Source organism: Semicossyphus pulcher, unplaced genomic scaffold, assembly GCF_022749685.1.
Source record: "Semicossyphus pulcher isolate SPU_LCO1_2020_fin unplaced genomic scaffold, fSemPul1.0.p SCAF_1, whole genome shotgun sequence".
NCBI lineage: Eukaryota > Metazoa > Chordata > Actinopteri > Labriformes > Labridae > Semicossyphus > Semicossyphus pulcher.
The window spans coordinates 1,908,079-1,930,992 of record NW_027211603.1 but is presented as its reverse complement, the minus strand read 5'-3'; the positions used below and the strand labels follow the sequence as shown (position 1 = coordinate 1,930,992).

Here is a 22,914-nt window from a genome sequence, read left to right as displayed (position 1 = left end):
TGAAAAAGACCAGGTTGGCAGGTGTGTTTACATATGTTTTTTTCGACAGGTGTTTTGTTGGTCAGACATTAACTTTGATATTGAAACAGGTGTAATAGTGGTTAGACAGTTGTATTGATTAGACAGGTGTGCTATTGGTAAGACCGAAATGTTAAAGGTAGGTGTATTGGGTATACAGGTATGTTGGTTAGACAGTTGTATTGATTAAACAGTTGTGTTGGTAAGACAGGTGTGTTAGTTCGACAGGTGTTGATGGCTAGACAGATGTGTTGATGGTCAGACAGATGTGTTTGTTAGACAGGTGCTTTGATATTGAAACAGGTGTGTTGGTTACAGAAGTGGATTAGTAGAAAGGAAGCTGCGTTAATGGTAAGACATGTGTGCTATTGGTAAGACAGAAATGTTAAAGGTAGGTGTATTGGGTATACAGGTATGTTGGTTAGACAGTTGTATTGATTAAACAGGTGTGTTGGTAAGACAGGTGTGTTAGTTCGACAGGTCTTGATGGCTAGACAGGTGATTTGTTGATCGGGCAGATGTGTTGATGGTCGGACAGATGTGTTTGTTAGACAGGTGCTTTGATATTGAAACAGGTGTGTTGGTAAGAGAAGTGGATAAGGAAGCTGTGTTAATGGTAAGACAGGTGTGCTATTGGTTAGACAGAAATGTTAAAGGTAGGTGTGTTACTAAGACAGGTGTGAACAGTTCAAAATCTCACTTTGCTGCAGATTTTTCTGCCTTTCTACAAATGAACCTCTAAGAGGATCAGGAAGACGGCAAGACTGAATGAAAAGTGCAAAATCACAACCAACTACAAGCAGGTCAGAGGTCACAGCAGCTTACAGAGGAAACAAACCTACCTGACTCCTTCCTGTTTGTGGGCTTCAGGACGTGACCTTCCTCGGCACGGTGGGAGACATTTCTGTTCTATTTTACACAGCTCTGTTTGATTAGAAGCCGTTCTGTCCAGTTCTGTCCAGACCTGCTCACTGCTCAGTCCTGCAGACCCGGGCACTGTCACATGCATGGTGACACACACACACACACACACACACACACACCTCTAATCCCCACAATGCGTTCCTGTTTACAGCTAATTCAAGCTGATTTCAGTCTGAATGAGTTTTTCTTTCCCGAGGATTTCAGACGTCACGAGACTCAACACACTGCTGACACACACAAACACACACCCGACTGCAGCATGCGTGCTGTTTCAGTCACTAAAGACCTACATGATCACACAGAACAGTTTGAGAGGCAAATATAAACCTGACTTTGGTTATGTATGTATCTTGTTATGTAAAAAGTGGATGTAGCCGTTTATGTTTCAAGGTGAAGCAGACACTGAAGCACCCTCAGCCTGAACTTCTTGTAATGGCCAGCAGGGGGCGAAGCAGACGTAGAGCCTATACTTCTAACTTGATTCATGACCTCAGTAAGGATTTTCTTAATGACTTTATGATCTCAATCTCTAGTTTCAGTCTCAGCTTTCAGTTTGAAGACGTGGCTGTTTATTTTAAGTACATTTTTTTTAAAGCCTGTTTTTGTTAATCTAATTTGTTCTGAATTACTGATGCACCTAACCTCTCGCTCCTCTCCAGCCCTGCCCTCTCATCAAAATCTCACAGCAATCAGCAAAAACAGCAGTCCAATGGATGATGTCACAGTGACCATGTCCACTCCTTATATACAGTCTATGATGAAAACTTTTTTTATTCAGGCATGACCTGACCGTGTTTTTGTCCTCCTAGTAATGAAGATCATAGAGAAGCCAAGTTGAAAACACTTTAAACAGTTTGATTTAATGAAGCACGAATAACGTCACTGTCACATGTTGAAATCAGTTTCAGGTGTTTCAGCCCTTGTTGGTCTTGGCCCACACGCAGGTGCAGCCCACAGCCACTTGCTGGTAAGCTGCGGTGTAGCAGCGTCCTCCGCCCTGCCGGTGGAGCACCAGGATGTTCTGGTAGATGGGGACTGAGTTCAGGTTGTGTCCGTCTGTCTGTCCCGGGTTGGGACTGACACAGGAGCTGCTGCTGCACTCGGCTTCCCAGAGGGTGGAGGGGATCCTGTTCTTTACCGTGGACGACCTGAACACACAGCAGCAGCTGAGTCATACAGAAGGTTTCCGTGTATGTACGGAGACCCACAGGTGACAAAAATCACACAACATTCAGACTTTTTTTAAGCCAAAGGAACGTGTTGAGATTATGATTCAATGTGTGGTAGGACAGGAACATTTAAACGGTTAAAAGAGAATTTATTGAAACGATCTGTGTGAGAAAAATTCATTTAAATCATTCTTTACTGCTCGTGCTAATCTAGAAGATCTCACTTTCTCTTTGGCGGCACCTGTGGCGATAAACGTAAATTGCGGGAGCACACTTCCCAGATATCCAGACAGTGCTGCATGCTGTCGGTCGCTTTCCTTTTAGACTGTTTGCTTCATCTGAGTGTTGAGTTTATTACGTTTTTCAATATCTTAATATCTTGTTGACAGCGAGGTTTGGGGGGATGTATCCTGCATATCAATCCAGCAAATAACAATTATCATATTTAAAAGTGCTTTGATAAATAAAGCAAAAACAGGAAACTCTAATAATAAAAATAATTTGCTAATTAAAAAAAAGAGAGAGAGAGGGAGAGGGGGGGGGGGAGAGAGAGAGGGAGAGAGAGAGGGGGAGGGAGAGAGAGAGGGAGAGAGAGGGAGAGAGAGAGGGGGAGGGAGAGAGAGGGAGAGAGGGAGAGAGGGAGAGAGAGAGGGGGAGGGAGAGAGAGGGAGAGAGAGAGAGAGAGAGAGGGTGAGAGGCAGAAAGAAGTAAAAATAAAGACATCTTTGTACTTTTTTGCACAGATGGAAGTTTTCAGGTCCTTTACTAAAATGCTGAAGCAATTTATATTAACCACATTTAAAAAAGTTACTCCATTGATCCGTCAATGGATTCTATTGATAATATATTGATTCATAAAAGCTGGATGCTCTGACTCTGTGGTGTCTGACTGACCTCCAGCTCCACGGAGACAGAGATCTGCTGTGCATGTTCCCGTTCCCTTCAGTCGCAGCGGTGACATCCAAGGTGAACACCAACGTGGAGTTACAACCAGGGAGAGGAGGTGTGACCTTGGAGGACGAAGAGGAGGAGACTACCCACAATACACTGCAACATACCTGAGGAGAGGAGAGGTTGTAAGCTTAAGGATGAAACTCTGAGGCTCCTTTAAAGTATTAAATTAAACACATTTCTGCCTTTTGCATAAAATATTTTCTATTTATGTTTATAATTTTTACATGACAGCTCTAACAGTGAAGCCAAACCCTCTCTGTCGCCCCCTGCTGACTGCCTGCAGTATAGCTCATAAAGCCCGTCTCCTCCATGTTAACAGATGGGACATGAGTCAAAATATAAAATCAAAATACACGTCAAATACATTTTTCTCCAACATGGTTTCTGTCATTTTTCTCACAAGTTTACTTTTAATTAGTTATTTGATGCTATAAAAAGGGTGTGTGGCCTCATGATTGACAGCTCTGTGGACAAATGGGGCTCCTGCAGCGTTCTGTTCCCGAGTAGAGTAGAGGACGTAACTAACACAAACACTACAGTCAGTGAACTTTCCATGAGCGTGAACGTCTGCCTCAGATCTGTTCGTCTTCTTGTATTTCAAGAAAAATATGAACCAAACATGGACATATTTTCTTCTAACCTCTGTTTGAGTTTGATAAGCAGAGTCAGTCGTGGATAACTCAGAGATATTCTCTGATAAAGTTTTGGCTAATGATCATTAAAGGTACCAGTTATCATTACGAAGGCGGTTTTGTAAAAATGGCAGAAATAATTCAGACAGATTTTCTTTGTTCTGTTTTTTTTGTGACTCAACATCTACGGTTTGATCTCTTGGTTCAGACTCTCTCTTACTGTCTCTTCTCCAACCTGAAGTTGTTATAAAAAAATGTATTCTCTGAACTTTGATGGAAAAATTCCTTTAAAAGTATTGAATATTCATTTAATACATTTTGTTCTGCCTTTTCGTCTCATTTAATTCATCATTTCTCATTTTTCCGAGCACTTCAGCCCCGATCGGTGTCTCCTCAGCTCATACTGTCAATAAAGTGGATGCTCACCAGCAGAGTGCAGACGCAGTGTCTCAGCTTCATGATGCCGTCGTCGTCCTGTCCGGTCTCTGCTGCATGCGACGCTGCTGGTTCAGGTGTCTTTATGAAGCTCTGTGGCCCTCACATCAGCAGATCTCTGAACGATAAACGTATCGTGACATGAGACGGGGAGATTCCTGTTATCTCTGAGGTCTATCTACAGTTTGCGAGAAGACAAAGACAAGCTTTCCTTCTCTGATAACATCTCTGACTGACAGATCATAAAACAACAGAAACTTCCTTTGGACGAAATGCTGAGTCGACAGTTTATTCTGGGTTTCTTAAGATGCTAAATATGTCAGAGTGGCTTTTTAGGAAAACGTGTTCAAAAATAAATAAAATATTTCCATGTGATCGAAAAGCCTTTACGAAGAGTTCTGTGGAAGGAGACGAGGACGTAGGAGGAAAGGAGGCTGTAGGGACTTCAGACTTATTATAACGTAATTTAATGAACAGTGTTAATAATAGCATCAACTTTAACTAAGACTGAGAGCTGTCTTTATTCCTGCATACAAATGTTCTCATGTTTTATTCTGATGTTTTTGTTCTAGAACAAAAAGTCTCCCATGCTTGAGGCTTTGTGAGGCTGTAGCTAATGCTAACATCAGAATGCTAACATGTCGTTAGGCAGATGTTTAGTGGCCGTGTGAGGCAGCAAGGACCAAAGAGTACCTGTACTGTTTGTACTGTAACTTTTCGTGTTTCTATCAACTTCCACTTTTACTCCACAACATTTCTGAAATAAAATGTGTTCTTTTACTCCGATACATTTACCTGAATAATCTCAAAAATAAATCAAGAGAAATGTTCATGATTTAGGATTTAAATACTGAAAATACGACTTTAAATGAATGGAAACAGAGAGGTTAAAAACTGAGGGTGGAGGTAATGCAACATCGTGGATGCCAACAGGTGTGAGAACCTCGAAGGAGAAGAAGGAGAAGGGGAAGAAGGAGAAAAAGAAGGAGAAGAAGGAGAAGCATCAAGTCCAGGCATCAGATGAAAGAGTAGAGTGAGTACAATGCCACTTGGCACTGATACTGGATGCATGATGGAGGCAGAGACAGCAGCGGCGTCGGCACCAGCTCCTCCAGTGAAAGATGATGATGGTGATGAAGATGAACAGGTCGACGAACAGTTTGTTTTTCTTCTTCTGTGGTGGTTTACAGTTGAAATAAAGTTCATCATTCTCTAAATTCTGACCACTTTGTTTTTTATTAACATCATGTACTTGAACTTTTACTTTTAATACTTTAGTACGATTAATATCAGAACAATAGTTTTGATACTTAAGTTCAGAAAAGATCAGATACTTTAAGACTTTTACTCGAGTAACGTCAGAGCAGCTTTTTTGGGGGCCTTTATTGTTTAGACCAGCTAAAGAGAGACAGGAAGTGATCGGCACATGCACCAAATGATTGAATGGAATTGAACCAGCGTTCAGTGCGTTGAGGACTGTAGCCTCTAAAGCAGCACCTTCTGAGCTGTTTATAGCAACATCTGAAATCATGAATTGTTAACATTGTTAATGTGTCCTTTTTAAAACGCACACACCTCCTGTGGTTGAAGGGATCTGAATGGATCTGAACTAATGCATGACTCATGATGAATTAATGCAGGATGTGTCAAGAACTCCTGTTGCTCACATTAAGAAATGATGAAGTCACTGTGACTTTATGTCATTAGTTTACACTTAATAGATCATCAATTAAGGGACGTTAACTCACAGTTACTTCATACATTGATTGATATGTGGCCATTTACAAATTTAGTTTAATCAAGCACATTTATATAAAACATTCTAAATATTATTTCTAAATATTTAGATAAATTGAACATTTGTCTCTAATAAACTAATAAAAAAAGCTGAACACATCCTGCACATTGCAGCAGGTGTGACTCTGCTGTCAGTATTCAGCTTCCTGTTTCCATATACGGAGTGCAGAGAGCCTCCTGCGCTGTGGCCCCGCCCCTCATTGTGACATCACAGCGTGGGTGTGTGCGTGTGTGGTTTTCAGATGCGATGTGGTCGTCTTTGAGGTCTGAACAGTGTTTCTATCGGAGGCATCAGCAGTTTTGCTCTGACCTGGATTTACTGAGCAGACAGACTAACCAGTGGCTGGTTACTGTCAGAGCTGTCAGCACTTTTTCAACACAGACAGGAAGCGCCATGAACCTCAGACCATACAGCAAACATCTGCAGCCAATGCAGTGACACCAGGAGACTGAAATCACCACGAAAGATCAAACAACTGCAGCACTACAACTTAAGAGACAACTTTTAAACACCCTTAAAAACTGATGAGAGCAGGAAAATAACTCTGCTACTTTTGAGTTAAAAATAATCTTCCACCTGGACCACCAGAAGAACAATTAATGTGCAATTGTACGGAGACCAACAGGAGAACAACCTGGCACACTGTGAACATTAAGTTTTGTCCCCTATAGATATATAATCCCTCCAGCGATCTCCTCCCAGCTGGACGTGCCTGGAAAAGAGAGGGCTGACTGAAAGTAACAACTCAAACCAAACTCAAATAAACAAAAGTAAGCAAACAAAACGAATATCACTAAATGAAACTGTAAAACTATTTTCTTTCTTATATTGCGCTTGGTTTACGGTTGGGAAACTGTGACTCGTTGGCGTCTTCAGCTGCTTTCCACACACCTGCTGTCTGGTTAGTTTAGTCAGAGCGGAAAGGGTTTCTTTTACTCCTTCTTCTCCAAAAGAAAAAAAACTGAAAGCACCACTAGATGGTGTCGATAACTCATTTTATTTATATAACTCTTACACCACCTGTCAATTTCATGATCCATTTTATTGAACAAGACCCCGAGATATTATATATATATATATATATATATATATGTATTATTATATAAACTCCTTCACTTGAGGCAGAGACTCACTCCCCATCTGGAGGGAGGAATCCACCGTTTTCCGGCAGAGGACCACGGCCTGAGACTTGGAGCTGCTGACTCTCATCCCAGCCGCGTCACACTCAGCTGCAAACCGCTCCAACGCCTGCTGGAGGTCCCAGCTCAAAGAAGCCAACAGGACAACATCATCAGCTGACGACAGCTGCACTCATAGACGATAAGAGGTGGATGTGTTTCCCTTCATTTGTTATATTTTCTGAGAAACTTTTTGCAAAATATTCTTTTGCAGTTTTTACAGTTTCTGCAGCAAGCTCACACAGACAGTGCATGCTCTGGAGGTAATCTGCCGCCATCCACTGTGAAGCATCATCGAGGCAACGCTGTAAGCTGTTTGATTTGACAGAAAAATGTTCAGTGTAACCCAGAGAAAGAACAAAGACACTCAGTGTTTTTTTTATTCACAGTTTTCACCAGCAGGAACACGAGAAAGAGTGACGGTGAACCATAAATCTGACTTCGACTCGGCCGGTTTAACTTGGTGTTACTATCAAGTATGTACGCAGCGCAAACTGGGAATCATGATTGGACGACTCAGAAAGCTCCCCGGTATGTGATTGTCATGATTGATTGATTGACTGGCTGTCAGTCAAACTCCTCGCCATGACAACACGCAACATCAAAGCCCCCAAAGAGAAGCCTCATCAGTCGTACTTGTTACTACTCAACAAGGTCTCAGAGCAGACCATCATCATGGCTGCGTCTGTGCCAAGAAAATACAGATACAATTCACTGTCATACTTTTTGAACAGGTTATATAAACTGGCCAATAATATCATTATTAGACGGGCTGCTGATACCTTGTGTTTTCTCTTTATAAAGAGCGGATACTACAGGTAAGAGTGCTGGATGTTGGGTGGAAAAAAAGTGACTTGACTTGACTTGCCCAAGAAAAAATGACTTGAGACTTGCTTCGGACTTGAGCAAAGATGACTTGGTCACAACACTGCAGTTTCGACACACTGCACGAGAATACTGTAGTGGACGTTGTTCCCTTTACATCTACCATTGGTTTGTGGTTTACCGTCATGAAGCAGTAGCATTTTTACCAAATTGTTCTTCTGGAGCCAGAAGTGACCATATTTGGACGAGGGGGTGGAGCTGGAGAGGACTGTGGGGTTGGCTAAGGTGTACACTGTAACTTGTTTTAGCAGGAAGTTAGCCCAGTCATGGAGCATAAGTAAGTCAGCATAGCAGCACAGGAAGCTGATGTTTGTACAAGACTGTCTTTCTGTTGTGTTTGCAGGAAGAGCGGCTGTAAATAAAAACACCTTTCAACTTCATCGTCTCCAGCACAGGCAGATTAGCTGCAGTTAGTAAAAAGTTAGCAAAAGTAAAAACAAATGGGAAAGTTAAACTCAATTATTAACAAAGCATGTGTGTCTGAACATAAGGTGATTGTACATAAAGTCAGAGAACATTATGAGGGAACATTACGAGCAGCAGTTTAACCATCAACCAGTGGTGGTACAAGCTTCCCAATACTTCCTCTGCTGTCAGTTAGAGAGTCTGTGGTCGATCTGACCACAACAGAGACTCTGGTTTGTTCAGAAACCCCCTGCTGCAGCTTCAGGTTCACCTCTTTGTGACAAGGTGCTTCCAGTCACCGCCGCAGTAAGAGTCCTAGAAAGAACACCTCCCTGATCAAACAGACCACACCTCGCCGAGAGTGTGACACACTACTCCCATTATTAAATCTGACTGTGATCACGTACGTATGAACCACAGCAAACTCCTGCGGTCTCTTCTTACGGAAATTATTGTGACCCCCTTTTATATCATGGAGTGTGGGGTTTTTTCTGCTGGAAGTTTTTGCACGACATTTTTTCGGGGGTAAAATGTGTTGGGACGTCTAGACGGAAAAGAGCATGTCGTCATTTCTCGAGTATTCTACCTCGTGCTCGTATTTTCATTTACGTTACCTCCAACATGCTCTGTATCCTGAGTGGTAAAACACGGCCGCTTTGTCAGTTGGCATCAGGCATTTTCTCTCCAGTTGCTGATCAAACAACAAGCTGTGAAATGATAATGATTCATCAGATTTCCTTCATGTGTATGATTTGCAAACCTTGGAGGTAGTGGGACAACATTTGAGCTTCCCACCCTGAGCATGACGTCAGAGGAAAATGGCCGTCCAGAGGGTTACATAAGGTAACATTACCCGGTGAGGTGTATGTGAGAACGCAAATGTCTGAAACTGTTCGCCCGGACTTTTCCTGCCCGCCCCCTGCACTGTCAAAAAGGATTTTTGAGGGTAGTAAATAACAATCATGCAAATTGTGTAAATGACACTAAAAGTATATCAGTCAGCAAGTGAATTAATAGAAATGAGTAAAGTTTACCTGCATTACCTAATTTTCAACAGTAACAATTGCAACCTAAAATAACAATAGAAGAGATATCGGGCCTGTACTGCAAAGTGCGCTTGCATCAACGATGATTCTTGGCTGCAGGCCAGGGTTGATTCATCGGTGCGAGTATCGACGATTTGAAGTCGCTGGTTTGTATATAGCAAACAATTAAATTCCCAAAAGTCTGCAACATTTACACCGCCAGTGGGCGGGGTGATGACGTCATTTACGTTAAGTTACGTTTACAGTCTAACGTTTATTCTGCAAATACATCACCACACATGTAGTGATATTAACTCAGAATCATATCTCCCCCTACTCCTACGCATCCCCCCTCACCTAAACAAAACCAGTGATAGCGATAGATTGTGATCTGGCACTCACATTCTCATGCTGCGAGGGACGTGTGTGTTAGGCAAATCTGGAAAATATCTGAGCCTGAATGTCCCGGAACTTTTAAGGCGTTCTAAGTCATATTTTTGAAGCTTGGGGTCACCTGTTTCACCTTCATCTGTGATCTACTTGCAACCAACTTTATAAGCAGCCAAAGATGTTTAACAGAATGACTCTGGTGGAGATGGTTAAGGGACAAGCCTTCTTTCTCTGCATGCACTGTGAGCTTACTCTAGTACTGTACTTAAGTGCAAATTTGAGGTACATCTCAAAGGGAAAATGTTGCACCCTTTACCTCCTACATGCAGTATATCTTCGGTAATAATAGAAAGGGTTTGACTGTTGGTGGGACAAAACGAGCATTGTAAAGATTCTAGAGGCTGCAAACTGATGCAGGAAGTCTCTCAGATCACTGATAAGCATCGACCCCTAAATCAAACCAGGTCAGAAGTGAGCTGGCAGCGTGGGCTGAAACAAATCACATGGAGCAGACGTGTAAGTGATGCTGCTGCAGACCGGACCGACCTGAGTCACAACACGACCGTAAACCAGGTCAGGCTCAGCAGCGTGCTCGCTTCCTGCAGCATGAGTGAGGCTGCAGAGGCAAATCAGCAGATGTACAAACACTTCAGCAGAGGTGGAGAAAGGGAGAGGAGGGTGACGCTGAGTGATTCAGGGGCCCAGAGTGACCAGGGGCCAAAGGAAGTGACCAGAATATCGTCATGTTGAGAAGTTTCTCCTGTTGCATCAGACATTAAAGCAGCTGTGATGTCAGGATGTGACTCACACCATTTGAAGGCCTGCTCACCTCCGCCCCTGCTCACCTCACACTTTCCTTCACTATGAAGATACAATCTGTGTATTAATCTAAATTTCTTCTTTTTGGTCATCTTGGCCTTTTAAAAATCCCTCGATAAACCAATGCAAATGTACTTCACAAACTGCTTTACTATTAATAATAAGCAAAGTCAAGTAATACAATTTAAAAAAGCCTGAATACCAAATAAATAAATATAACACTATAATACCAACAGAAAAAGCCAAGGAGTAGAAATGTGTTTCAAGTCAGGATTTAAATGTCACTTAGGAACCTGAAAGATTAGAAAATATTGTATGTTGTATAATGCCTCAAACCTGCATTCTTTCTAATGGCCAGCAGGGGGCACCACCACTGGTTGTATAAGGATATTAATGCCTCTGTGCAGGCGACAGCCGAGGCTGGAGGCATGTGTTCGGGTTGTCCGTCCGTCCGTTACATTCTTGTGAACACGATATCTCAGAAACGCCTTGAGGGAATTTCTTCAAATTTGGCACAAATGTCCTCTTGGACTTAAGGATGATTTGATTAGATTTTTGAGGTCAAAGGTCAAGGTCACTGCAACCTCATGTCCTTTCTATTCTTGTGAATGCGATTTCTTAGGAACGCCTTGAGGGAATTTCTTCTAATTTGGCACAATTATCCACTTGGAGACAAGGATGAACTGTTTACATTTTGGTGGTCAAGGTCAAAGGTCAAGGTCACTGTGATTTCCCAAAAAACCTTTCTGTTTATAACTCCAGAATTCCCACGCTAATTATGATCAAATTTGGCACAAATGTCCTCCTGGACTAAAAAATGATTTAATTAGATTTCGGTGGTCAAAGGTCAAAGGTCATTCTGATCTCACGTCCATCCCATTCTTGTGAACACGATATCTTAGGAATGCCTTGAAGGAATTTCTTCAAATTTGGCACAAATGTCAACTTGGACTCAAGGATGAAGTGAGTAGATTTTGGTGGTCAAAGGTCAAGGTCACTGTGCCTCACAAAACACGTTTGTGGCCATAACTCAAACATTCATACGCTAATTATGACAAAATTTCACACACATTTCTAAAAGGTTTAAAACGATGAAGTGATGACATTTTATACGAAAAAGATGAAAGGTCAGCTTCGCTGTGACAGCATAATGCTTCATATTGTTGCTCCAATTCAATTCTTATTGATTTAGATGGTACTTGTATGACTTGACCCTTTTCACTTCCTCTCACTGGATGACACCAGGACAGGGGGCCTCCTGCTCCTCGGGTGATCCACAACCAGCTCTCTGATCTTGCTAATATTGAATTGAAAGGTGATGCTAATTGCATCATGTGTCAAAGCTCTTCATCAGTACTCTCTCCTCCTCTGGAAAAATGTTCTTTGAGTGAGGGCAGCATATTTCTCTCTGGAAACTATTCACTGGAATCAAACATGTCGCTATAGGATTAACTTCCATTTCCCCAAAAAAATGGCAACGGACAAAATCGAGGCCTTAAAATTGTTGTAATGTCGCTGAGATTTTCTTTTGTCAATTTAGTGTCAGAACAAATAAAAATAGTTGATTATAATTTCCAAAAAGCCAAATGCGACATTTTAAAACTCGTAGGCTGAAACTACTTATCAAAGCAAAAGTCCATCAGCCAAAAATATCAAGTTTACTCTCATGTATGAGAAAGAAAAGCACCAGATTCTTGTCTTTAAACTCTGGAACTGTGAGATGTTTTGTTGAAACACAAAGAAGATGATTAAAATAGTTGCCTTCTAACTTCATGTTGATCCATCATTTCTACTCTAGTTCATCCTTCAGGTACTGGATGGGGTTTACTTCAAATTGCAAACCAAGCTGGAACAAAAACATTTCTTTATGCAGCTACATTTTGCAAAGGGGCTTTGTCCTGTAGAAACAGAGTTGGACACAAACTGTACACACAAACATGTAAGAACTCTTGCTCTAAATGTCATCACCTGCAGATTTCTATCGATTCGAACAAACAAGGAAAAAAATAAGTTACAGAATGAGGACGACCCCGTGTAGCAGAGTTGACTGTTAGAGTTTACTGATGATGTTTGCAAGATTCATAATATTGTTAATGTGCACATTTACAGAGCGTTTAAGGTGCAGCCTTGATGCTGTAGATAAAAAGATGACCTAGAAAATCTGCTGCAACTTTTGCGTTGCAGAATACCTGAACCTCGACATCGGCTGTGAAAGTGGGTCGAGCATCAGGCCTCGTCATGCACTCTGGTCCGTGTGGTTTCGAGAGGAGGATCAAAGACACACGGAGAGAGAAAGAAAGGAAGACAGGAAAGATGGTGACATCATCAGAGGAAGTCCGGCGGCAGCGGTGGCAGCGCTGACTCTGACGCCGATCAGGATAAATATCAGAAGATAACCCGACATCCAGCAGAACACCAGAGGAAGATCTTCTGAAACTGAGGACACAGATCAAATCTGAACTCCAGCAGACGAGAAACATCTGAACTCCACGCTATAACCTGTTACCTGAACCTCAAGCAGAGCCTGAGGACCCTGAAGAGAGAGATCTACCTTAAGACGAACCAAGAAGGACAAGGAGGACACTCTGAGCACCAAACTATCAGCATGTTTTCTACATCAAACTTCTCCAAAGTGACGGTAAGAGCAGCTCAATCCTTCCAGTGAAGATTTAATTTTATTTAACTTATTTAAATCTGTGCAAACAAATTATGATTCAGAATAAAATCTGGAGCTTTTAGAGCATAATTTAATCTCGTACGGAGGCTTAAAGGGTTCAATCTTCAATAGAATTAGACATTCTGAATTAATTACATTATTTATTTCTTATTTATTGAACCAAATTCGACCACTTTGGGCTTCCATACATTCCCTGTGCATTAAACCCTTTGAAAGCTGTTTATCATATCATTTTCTTCAGTTTGTCAAATTAATTTATTTAAAGTATGTTTTGGACGTTTTTGCATGTTAGAGAGAATAAAACAAACATACGGTCATTAGAGGTGAAAGCAACGGGAGAACATACAATAAATAAATAAATAAATAAATTAAAAAACATTTAAATGCATTTCGTTATCAATCCATTTTTTGATAATATTCAATCAATCAATCAATCAAATTTTATTTGTATAGCGCCAAATCATAACCAGAGTTATCTCGAGACACTTTACAGAAAGAGCAGGTCTAGACCGACTCTTTGTCCTGTTATTTAAAGAGAGACCCAACATGAATCACCATGAGCAGCACTTAGCAACATTCGGCACATTGGCAGAAAAACTTCCTTTTAACAGGCCGAACATGGGATAGAAGGATATTCTACTTTCAATCTATAAACAATCCATTTAAATCTAGACAATATTGTAAACATTGAGTCGTTTATTTTGTGAATCATATTTTTGTATTTTTACTTTTATTGTATATTTAACTAAATTGGTTAAACCAGAATCTTAAAACTTAACTCAACTTAAACCAGTAAAATTATGCTGGTAATTTATTATTTCACTTGTTTTCAGGCAACATTTTCTGTACTATACATTTTTTGGCTCACACAAAAACAAATTGACAAACAAACATAATACTTGACACTTTATATGTGCCTTTCTTACATGTGCAGGTCTCTCTTGAAAATGAGACCACGGGTCTCAAACAGATTACCCGTCTGAATAAAGGCTAAATAATATGTTTTACATGTTTCTTACTTTTCACATCTGAAAATTCAATATGCCACAGTTTGATTTTTTGAATTGTAATTCAAATGTACCAAATATAAATGTATAAGAATCAAGTGGAAATGAGACTTAGGGCTTAAACCCGGCCCTCATAGTCTTCTGTACACTTTTAATTTCACTTTTGTGTACTTTAAAATTTTTACACATATACACGTATGAGACTTAAGGTTTTTTCTTCTCCCCTTCCTCAGGTGGTCTGTGTGGCAGCAATGATGATGATGATGTTGATCACGTCAGAGGCAGCAGCCGTGTCAAAACGCTCAGCAAAGACACACAAGAAGTCCTCTGAAGGATCACAAACGGTCCATCTGCAGCTCGACCCCGACACATTCGGCCCTACCAAAAACGTCAGGCCACTGCAGAACGCCTCCATCTCCCCCTGGACTTACAAGTACGGAAACACACATGCACACTTAAACACAGACAGAGCTAAAATGAAAATAAACTGTGGTATGGTCCTTTAATTGTAGGATGAACTGATAAAGTGATATTAATAGTTTTTGTCCCTTCTCTCTCGCCGTCCTCAGCGTCACCCATGATGAATCTCTGTTCCCACCCATGCTGTCGGAGGCTCGCTGTTTGCTGCAAGGCTGTCTGGACTCCGAGGGTCAGGAGGACCTGAGTCTGGAGTCTAAACCCATCATGCACCAGGTGCTGCTGCTGCGCCGCGTCAGGTCTGTGGGGGGAGGGGACAACTACCACTACCGTCTGGAGACACGCCTCATCGCTGTGGGCTGCACCTGCGTCCGACCCGTCGTCAAACACCAACAGTGAAGAGCAGCAGAGAGCGGACCAGCTGCTGGGTCAGTCTGACACAAACAGCAGATTTGTACGGAAGACCAGTTGTGCCCAAAACAAAAAAATATATTAAAAGGAAAAATTTAATAATAACTTAAAGTCAAAATTGTGTTAGAGGAAGCATAACCAGCCCCATCAAAATAAAGTGTGGAATGGGATTTTATGATTTAGGAGTGTATAACAATAAGTCATTGGCATAGAAACTAATTAAACATAAAGGCAATACATTAAAACACCCTCATACGTTGGTTCGTACTATATCTTACTAAATGTTTTGCACAACTGAACGTTTGAATTTATTTATGTAGCATGCTGCTCTGTGATCTCCTGGATGTCAAATTAATTTTTTCAGTATTTATTTAATTTTTTGCTTTGAGACATTTTTTATTGGTCTTGAAATGGCGATCAGAAAAGTTATATTTATTTTGGGAATTTATTTATGGTTTTGCTTATTTAAATTAATTTTAAGTGTCATGATTTGACAGTATTTATTGTTGATATGAATTCTAATATATTTATCGTTAAGAGGCTGTATGTGGTGTTGACTCAATAAACAAACTGAACAAGGAAGTAAAGTGTCATTGTTTTATTCTTGAATTTAAAATATAATGTGATTTCTGTACATCATCGTCATCACCCTGACTCCTTTACATCGACGTTGCCAGGGAAACACACTGACACACACAAACAGCTGTAAACAACGTACACAGTCAGTTCTTCATCAGTACAATTCATTCATGGTATTATGTTTGTGGGTCATGTAAGTATCCTGTGATTAAGCTAATGTTAGCCCCATTAGCTAGCTGGCTAGCTGTTTGCTGTTTATATAGCATAGCAAAAGCCTCACTGGCTATCATCTTACGAACATGCAGCAGGACTCTCATTGTGCCTTTGTCCTCTCATCCAGTTTACACAGGAAGGAAATACAGACATGTAATTGCAAATGGTAGCATCGATGCTAGCATGCTAACTGTAATTATGGTATCCAGAAATATGTGACAAAACCACATTTTGAATCTGTAAAACAACATATCTGGGTTATGAAAGCAGAAATGTAGCACACAAGTTGAGTTTCGTTGAGTGTTTTTAGAATTTCCCGTTACCTGACTCGATCGATTTTGACCCAGACAGGCCTCGCTATTATCTTTGTTTCACTTGAACTTGTCTGTATGTTATCTATGTTACGACTCCGCTCTGTCAGTCTTCTGAAACTACAACACGTTTCAATTTGGTTGATGATTTCCACCGCACTTGGCTGACTTAATTGGATCCTGTGGTGACCTTATTGTAGTATCTGATTTAAGTTGGTCTTGGTTTGTCGAACATTTCTAGCAGAAGTTCCTCTGGGTGTTGACTTAAACTCCTTCCTGTGTCATCGACATTTTCTACTCTGAATTGTCTCCGTTTTGTAAGTGTTTTGAATTGAACTTGTCTCTGCATCTTTTATGTTTTGACCTGGATCCGACTTTTTGGGTTCTTAGTCTGACTTGTGACCTGGGCCTATCTCAGCGTGGGTTTTGACCCAAACGTGTCTTTGTTAGGTGTTTTAAACCAAACCTGTCCTGGGTCTCATGGATGTTTTGACCCTTCTGCATGTTTATCTCAAACTAGTCTCAAACCCAGACCCAATCTCACCCATAACAGTCTTTTGTGTCCTTCCCTGGTATTGGTCTTGTCTTGGTCTTGATCTGTGCTCGGGCTCGATCATCAACTGACTTGGCTTGCACGGTCTTGACCACAGCTCTGTGACAATGTGGCACTTGCTGGTTTTGCTGTACCTTCCACAGCTTACACTTGATGTCGAAACAACCACATGTTGCAGATCAGACCTTTGTTGTTTTACAGTCGATGCAATGATCCAAACTGTCCAGCAGATGAAGCCATTCGACTCAGATTAGCTCCAGGTAGGAGAGACTACCCCATTTTCAACTCTCTTGGCAGGCGGAGACCGACCAGAGCATTTTTTTCTCACTTGACTTGGAAGTAGAAGTTAAAACAAACGTAGTTCCTTTCAGTAATGCTTCCTTTGCGTTCAGATCCAGTTCTATTTGGTAAGGTTGGGTACATCTTTTCAGACTTGAGAAGATGTTGAATCCTTGATGCGTACATAATCACTCATACATGAACACAATGGCACTCTTGGCATGGCAACAAAGCACAGTAAAACCCCTGTGAACCATCTATTGGTGACTGAATCCACAGCGTCAGCTTCAGTTTTTCTCATGATAAAGAGTTTATCTCGTAAAGAAGAGTCCTGGTTGTACAGAGGAGGTCGAATAGTCGCACTCGTCCACTGTCCTCCTCCTTGTCTTCTTCTCTCACTCGAGTCTCTTCGTGTCAATCTCCAAGTCAGGGCAGTACCTGGTTTACGGCACTCGTCAGCCCTCCAAAATGGCTTCCAAATAAAGTTCAGCTTGTGTTGTGATCAGGCCATCAAGACACCTGAAAGCAGAAGACAGGGGGAGGAGTTAGTACATTCATAATACACGCTAACTCTTACATTCAGGAAAAGGTACAGCCTCTCTTCAGACAAAGATTTGCAACTTCAAATGTGACTTTAGTCACAGTTGGCAGAAAGGTTGAAACTACCCAACATTTTGTGGTTAAACTATATGGCAAAAAGTTTTGGGAGTACACTAGTACTTCCTGTTTCTTGGGAAATACCAAATTTCTAGGATCCAGTGAGGGATAATCTTAATGTCCATCATGGTGGCAATGAATAAGAGAAACACCTTTACTGATCAAAGCTGCGGAAATCCTTGCATTCAAAATCAACATCTGGGGGACCGACTGAAACTAGGAGAGTGTAAGTAGTTCCAGCAGCACATGAAGAAAATTCTGCTGAAATCACATCAGCCATTAAATATGGTTGCAATAACCACTGGAATCCACATGCTATGACCACGTAGTGTATTTACATTCTTGGTTATTTAAAGGTAAATTCTGGAGTTCACCAGAGAACAAACTGTGCTCCACATTCTTGTCAGAGACCTATTTTGAGCGTTATTTTAAACATATTTATAGAGAACTTTGACTATGATGATGCTTATATGTGTTGAAAGAGTCACAGTGAGGCCTAAGAAGATGTGATTTTAAGGGGAGCTAAGTGGTGGCACTTTTTCTTGGGAAAAACCTGCCCAACAATTCTTTAGTCTGAGATTATACTTTAACAGTAATTGTCCATGAAGTATTTTTAGTTAACCCCAGTCGATTTTGTTATAACACCACCATCTTCATGTTGTCTTTCAGTACAACTACCCAGAATCCCCTCCTCCTCCTCCTCCTCCAGCTTGTCCTCACCTCCACACTGTGCTTGTCCTGAAAGACACAAACATCACATCTCCTGTTAGCGATTCATTTCCATTAAACAGAATCTGAAGCATCTCAGTAAAGTCAGCAATAAAACCTAGAAATAAAAAATTAGAATGAATCCTCACCTCCTCCTGCAGCCTCTCCTGCGAGGCGTTCAGGTGCATCTGCCTCTGCTCCTTGACGGCGTCGGCACGGTGCTCCTGACGCTCTTTGGTCAGAGCTTTCTGAGCGACTTCACGCTCGTGCTCCCGCCTCTCTGCGAGGTGCTTCAGCAGCTCCGCCTCCTGACACTAGAGGGAGACAGAGGGAGAATTTACAGTGAGTTCTACCTGAGTTTGCATGTTTTTTGTGTTCCTAATTGTCCAACAGAATCCGATGAGCATAAAAACTAGATGTTTAGTGTTGTTTCCAAATCAATGTCTGAATAGTGTTGCACCACAGGAACAGTCTAAGCTAGGTGGCAGACATAATGTTCTTTGGCATAAATATGGCCAAAGCAGTGTGCCGTTGCCTCATTTGCTTGAATTGTTAGAAAGGCAACTGGTAGCTCAATCAATAAATATCATTTATTAATACTGCAAAATAACTTGGGGTTCTTCAGGGTTCAATTCTGGGGCCACTACGTTTTTGTTGACTTTAGTACAGGCTAAAATATCACAACAACTGTTGGATGGATGACCATGAAATGTTGTACAGACATTCTCATACAGCAGAGGAATAAGCCGACTGACTTTGATGATACCTTACAATCATGAAGTTCAGTGTATCCAATACTTTGGTTATTTTGTGTTTAGTGCTGATCATCTGGAGTTCCCTTCGAATAGCAATCAAAAATCTGTTGACTCCTAACTGTTATTAAATCCCCTCCCATCGCCCACACACCTTCCTCCTCTCCTGGGCGGCGTCCAGTTTCTTCTGGATCTCTTCCAGGGAGGGTTTCTGGCGAGGCGGCGTGGTTGCCCTCAGCTCAGGGCCGCCATCGAAGGTCGGCGGCTTCAGGATGACCTCGAAGGCCTGGCCGCTTGCCCGCTTGCTCAGCTCAATCACCTCCATGTCCCGGATGTTGCAGAGGTTCAAGTCCACTACGCCGGCTGGAGGAAGAACAATAGCCAATGAATTTTACAGTTTATTTCTACAGCAGTACATTTATCTGAAAGCTTTAGTTAGTCCAGCTTCTCACGTGTGAAGAGTTGCTGCTTTTCCTTTAAATTATTTGAATAATTTGAGGTTTCTTATTACTTCTCACTATTTTCAGAGTTGTTTATCAAACCAAACAATCCATCGATAAATGGAGAAAATAATCAGCAGATCCACAATTAAATAATCATCAGTTGCAGTCTTATAGAAAGTAGTTTAAAATTAGCTCCGCCACAATGAACTCCTAAATGATCTGAATACTTCCTCCAGCAGCATGTGTACATTCTGTGAAAAGCCCTGTTCAGATTTAGTTTCCCTCCATGAGTTAAAGAGAGCTGCTGACCTTCCTTCTTGTCGGCGCTGGTCTCTCTGAGTTCAGGGAGGATGCAGGAGCAGAAGAGAGACACCAGGGGGAGCTCTCGCATCTTCTCTCTGTATGCTGGAACATTCAGAGAGAGAGAGAGAGAGAGAGAGAGACAGAGAGAGAGAGAGAGGCAAAATGAAAAACTGAGCCAACACATTTCATTACGTAGAAACAATCAGTGAGAAAAAACAATTAGGACATTAGTAATCACTGAAGTTTTACCTGCTAGAGTCATCCTGCTGCTGCTGCTGTTTTCTGTCAAAGACACTGTGGTGAGGTAGAGACTGTTCCTGAAACGAGACACAGCATTCACATTAAAGTTAATAAAAGAACTACCCTCTGATAACCTGCAGAGGAAACACTGAAACATACATGAGGGTTATTTGTGCCCTGGGTAAAGCTTCTCAGGCAACGACATTATTAAACTACTTCTTCTGCAGGAGGTGAAGCAGCTTGTGCAGGGAGGTATACACCTTTAAGAACTACCAAAGCATTCATCAAGTTTCAAATGACCTTATGCTAGCACACACAACAGGCACACATAACAAGTAAAACTTAAACAGCAATGACCCAAAAACCACGAAGGAAACAAAAAGGATCAAATGCTGCTTCTTGTCTTTTTTATTGCTCTTTCATTTGTATCTGTTAAAAGATCATTCAACAGTTAAACCTTGAAGAATTGAAAGTATGAATGATGCTCGAGTGTCATTAAAGCTCATCAGCAGCTTTTCCTCAGGTGGTAGAAGCATGCCTAGATGACCTTGTTAGTGTGTCAAAGATCACACCCGTGTTCCCGATGTTTTAGTCAACATAAATCAACAGGGAACAAAGAGTGGACTGAAAAGGCTGCAACTGATCAGAACCAAAGAGAAGGATCTCAGTTTTATCCAAGTTGAATTCTTCTGCCTGTGCCTGTCAAGCTAAACTCAGGGAACCAAAGTGCACAAAGCAAAGTCAGCGTCTTTGAGGGTCTGTTTGGAAAACTGGAGAATCTAACGAGAGCAGAAATATGAAACGCTCCGAGCACCATAAACATGAGATCATCATCAGCTGGAGTTTAAAATCACTTTGCAGTTTTCCTTTAAAAGTCTAAAACACGACAAATGTTTCAGGTTTAACGTCAAATTGTTTCTTTTTCTGTCTTGATTCTTGAGTCATTCGTACAAATATGAGTCTGTGCTGTTTCTGATTCAGCAGCTGTGACTCCAAGAGATTAAAATAATTCATCTAAAGTGTGAAGAGGGAAGAGAGCAACAAACACCGGGACATGACGCGCTGCAGGACTTTTAACTCAGAGATTCAGAGCATGAATCAGCCTCCTGATGATACACATCATCCAGCTGCTGCACCGACACTCAGAGTGAACTCAGGAGGAACTCAGCAGCAGCTTCTGTCTCAACGTTTCCCCCAAAATGCATCAAATCAGTTTGCAAACTCATTCAGTGCAGAAAAGGATGGAAATTCACAGACGCTTTCACCTGAAATAACACAAACTGCGGTTGTGCAAAAACTCTTAATCTGCAGCTTCCATCATCGATCAAGCTTGTTTCACAGTAATCTTTGCATTGTTAAAAGTCTTTACAAACTGATTCCTTGCACTATTTCTGAACAATCATAGAATCAGATGACAAACAGAGCTGCAAATCTTCACTTTGTAACAGAAACAGATCATATGTGCTGCAAAACCCCTAAAAAATATGAATCTGTTTTAACATTTTAATTTATTTTTCAATTGTTTATAATTTGGGGGCAAATGCAAACACAAGCTCTATGCATGTGCCTGCATCTATGTGTGTGTGTGTGTGTGTGTGTGTGTGTGTGTGTGTGTGTGTGTGTGTGCAGGGACTAAGCGATGATGTCATTGTTGCCAGTAAGCGCATCACCTTCTGCAGAGAGGAGCGAGTGGAGCACGCAGCTCAAACACAAAACCAGTCAGAAAAGGAAAAAAAGAAAAAAGATGCAGGAAACATGCAGGAGAGACAGAAAGAAAGAAAAGACGAAGAAAAACTGCAGAATATTAAAGAAGGAAAGAAGAAAGTACTCTCAGATGAGTGAAACCTGCGTTTAACACGTCTGTCTAAACGAGGCTGTTGGTTTCTGAGCAGCAAACATGCAGAAAAGAATCTCTTAAAAAATCACAAACACATGAAGACATGTGGATATTAGATGAAATGTGTCTTTGTACTCACCCTGCAGTGATGCTCGGTCTCTCTGTTCAGACTGAAGATCTGCAGCTCAGCAGCATCAGCACCAAACAGCAGCCTGCTGCATGACATCACCCACGGGCCATCTGATTGGCCAGCAGGAATACTGGGCTGTGATTGGTCCAGCAGGGCAGAGTGAGGGGGAGGAGGTGTAGGAGGAGATGGGGAGGAGGAGGTGGGGGTTGAGAGCAGTGAAGGGTTTATTTCAGAGGAATCCTCCTCATCGCTGACAGAGAGCTCTTCAGCAGAATCAGACGGCTTCTTCTGGACAAACATGTTTTTCATCTTACAGAGAATCTGACGCTCTGATGAGCTCTGATGAAGCTGAGAAAACACTGTAGATAAATCTGATGAAAAAGCTTCTACAAGACTGAACTGAAGCACTATTTAAACATCACATAGGTACAAACGTGTTGGAATTAACCCAAAAGAAAGGGGCTGTTATGGCTCCAGTATAAGTCTTAAGGATTGCCACCAGACTCCATTGACAAAACCAGTGATTTAACATCACAGGAACAATTTAGTTGCTGGTCTGCTGCTGCTGCCTCAAAGGGGTAGATGTTTGTGTTCTTGTGGGATACACCAATATTGTGTTCGATTCAAACTAACTATTTACATCATCAGTCGCACAATAACACAAAGAAACTAAGCAGCAGTAGAGCAGCAACCCCTGTGTGCTGTGAGGTCAGAATTATTCTTTTTTTAAATGGAGTTTGGTGGCTTTGAAGAGAGCGATGTAAA

The 22,914-nt window shown here is 41.5% G+C and overlaps 3 protein-coding genes across 3 annotated transcripts; 1 reads left to right on the top strand and 2 right to left on the bottom strand.

Moving 5' to 3' along the window:
* Positions 1–1,855: 1,855 nt before the first annotated feature.
* il17a/f2 (interleukin 17a/f2) lies at positions 1,856–4,174 on the bottom strand. Its single transcript, XM_069659288.1, has 3 exons — positions 4,124–4,174; positions 3,006–3,169; positions 1,856–2,090 (listed from the first exon to the last, which is right to left on the bottom strand). Exons 1-3 carry the CDS (start codon positions 4,154–4,156, stop codon positions 1,856–1,858), a joined length of 432 nt encoding a protein of 143 aa, XP_069515389.1. The 5' UTR covers positions 4,157–4,174.
* Positions 4,175–13,225: 9,051 nt separating this feature from the next.
* il17a/f1 (interleukin 17a/f1) lies at positions 13,226–15,688 on the top strand. Its single transcript, XM_069662482.1, has 3 exons — positions 13,226–13,270; positions 14,550–14,749; positions 14,886–15,688. The coding sequence occupies exons 1-3, from the start codon at positions 13,238–13,240 to the stop codon at positions 15,130–15,132; spliced, it is 480 nt and encodes a 159-aa protein (XP_069518583.1). The 5' UTR covers positions 13,226–13,237; the 3' UTR covers positions 15,133–15,688.
* A 39-nt stretch (positions 15,689–15,727) lies between these two features.
* LOC138591624 (stathmin-4-like) lies at positions 15,728–22,184 on the bottom strand. Its single transcript, XM_069662272.1, has 7 exons — positions 22,159–22,184; positions 20,192–20,259; positions 19,949–20,044; positions 19,351–19,559; positions 18,594–18,758; positions 18,457–18,474; positions 15,728–17,598 (listed from the first exon to the last, which is right to left on the bottom strand). The coding sequence occupies exons 2-7, from the start codon at positions 20,202–20,204 to the stop codon at positions 17,590–17,592; spliced, it is 510 nt and encodes a 169-aa protein (XP_069518373.1). The 5' UTR covers positions 20,205–20,259; positions 22,159–22,184; the 3' UTR covers positions 15,728–17,589.
* Positions 22,185–22,914: the final 730 nt, after the last annotated feature.

Excerpts from the sequence above, each read along its gene's own strand:
- LOC138591624 (XM_069662272.1), bottom strand. Across the intron at positions 19,560-19,948 it reads CAGCGCCGACAAGAAGGAAG|CCGGCGTAGTGGACTTGAAC; the intron begins GTCAGCAGCTCT and ends TTCTTCCTCCAG. Across the intron at positions 18,759-19,350 it reads CCGCCCAGGAGAGGAGGAAG|TGTCAGGAGGCGGAGCTGCT; the intron begins GTGTGTGGGCGA and ends GTCTCCCTCTAG.
- il17a/f2 (XM_069659288.1), bottom strand. The coding sequence starts at position 4,156 with ATGAAGCTGAGACACTGCGTCTGCACTCTGCTG. Across the intron at positions 3,170-4,123 it reads ACTGCGTCTGCACTCTGCTG|GTATGTTGCAGTGTATTGTG; the intron begins GTGAGCATCCAC and ends TCCTCTCCTCAG. Across the intron at positions 2,091-3,005 it reads CTGTCTCCGTGGAGCTGGAG|GTCGTCCACGGTAAAGAACA; the intron begins GTCAGTCAGACA and ends CTGTGTGTTCAG.
- il17a/f1 (XM_069662482.1), top strand. The coding sequence starts at position 13,238 with ATGTTTTCTACATCAAACTTCTCCAAAGTGACG. Across the intron at positions 13,271-14,549 it reads CAAACTTCTCCAAAGTGACG|GTGGTCTGTGTGGCAGCAAT; the intron begins GTAAGAGCAGCT and ends CCCCTTCCTCAG. Across the intron at positions 14,750-14,885 it reads ATCTCCCCCTGGACTTACAA|CGTCACCCATGATGAATCTC; the intron begins GTACGGAAACAC and ends CGCCGTCCTCAG.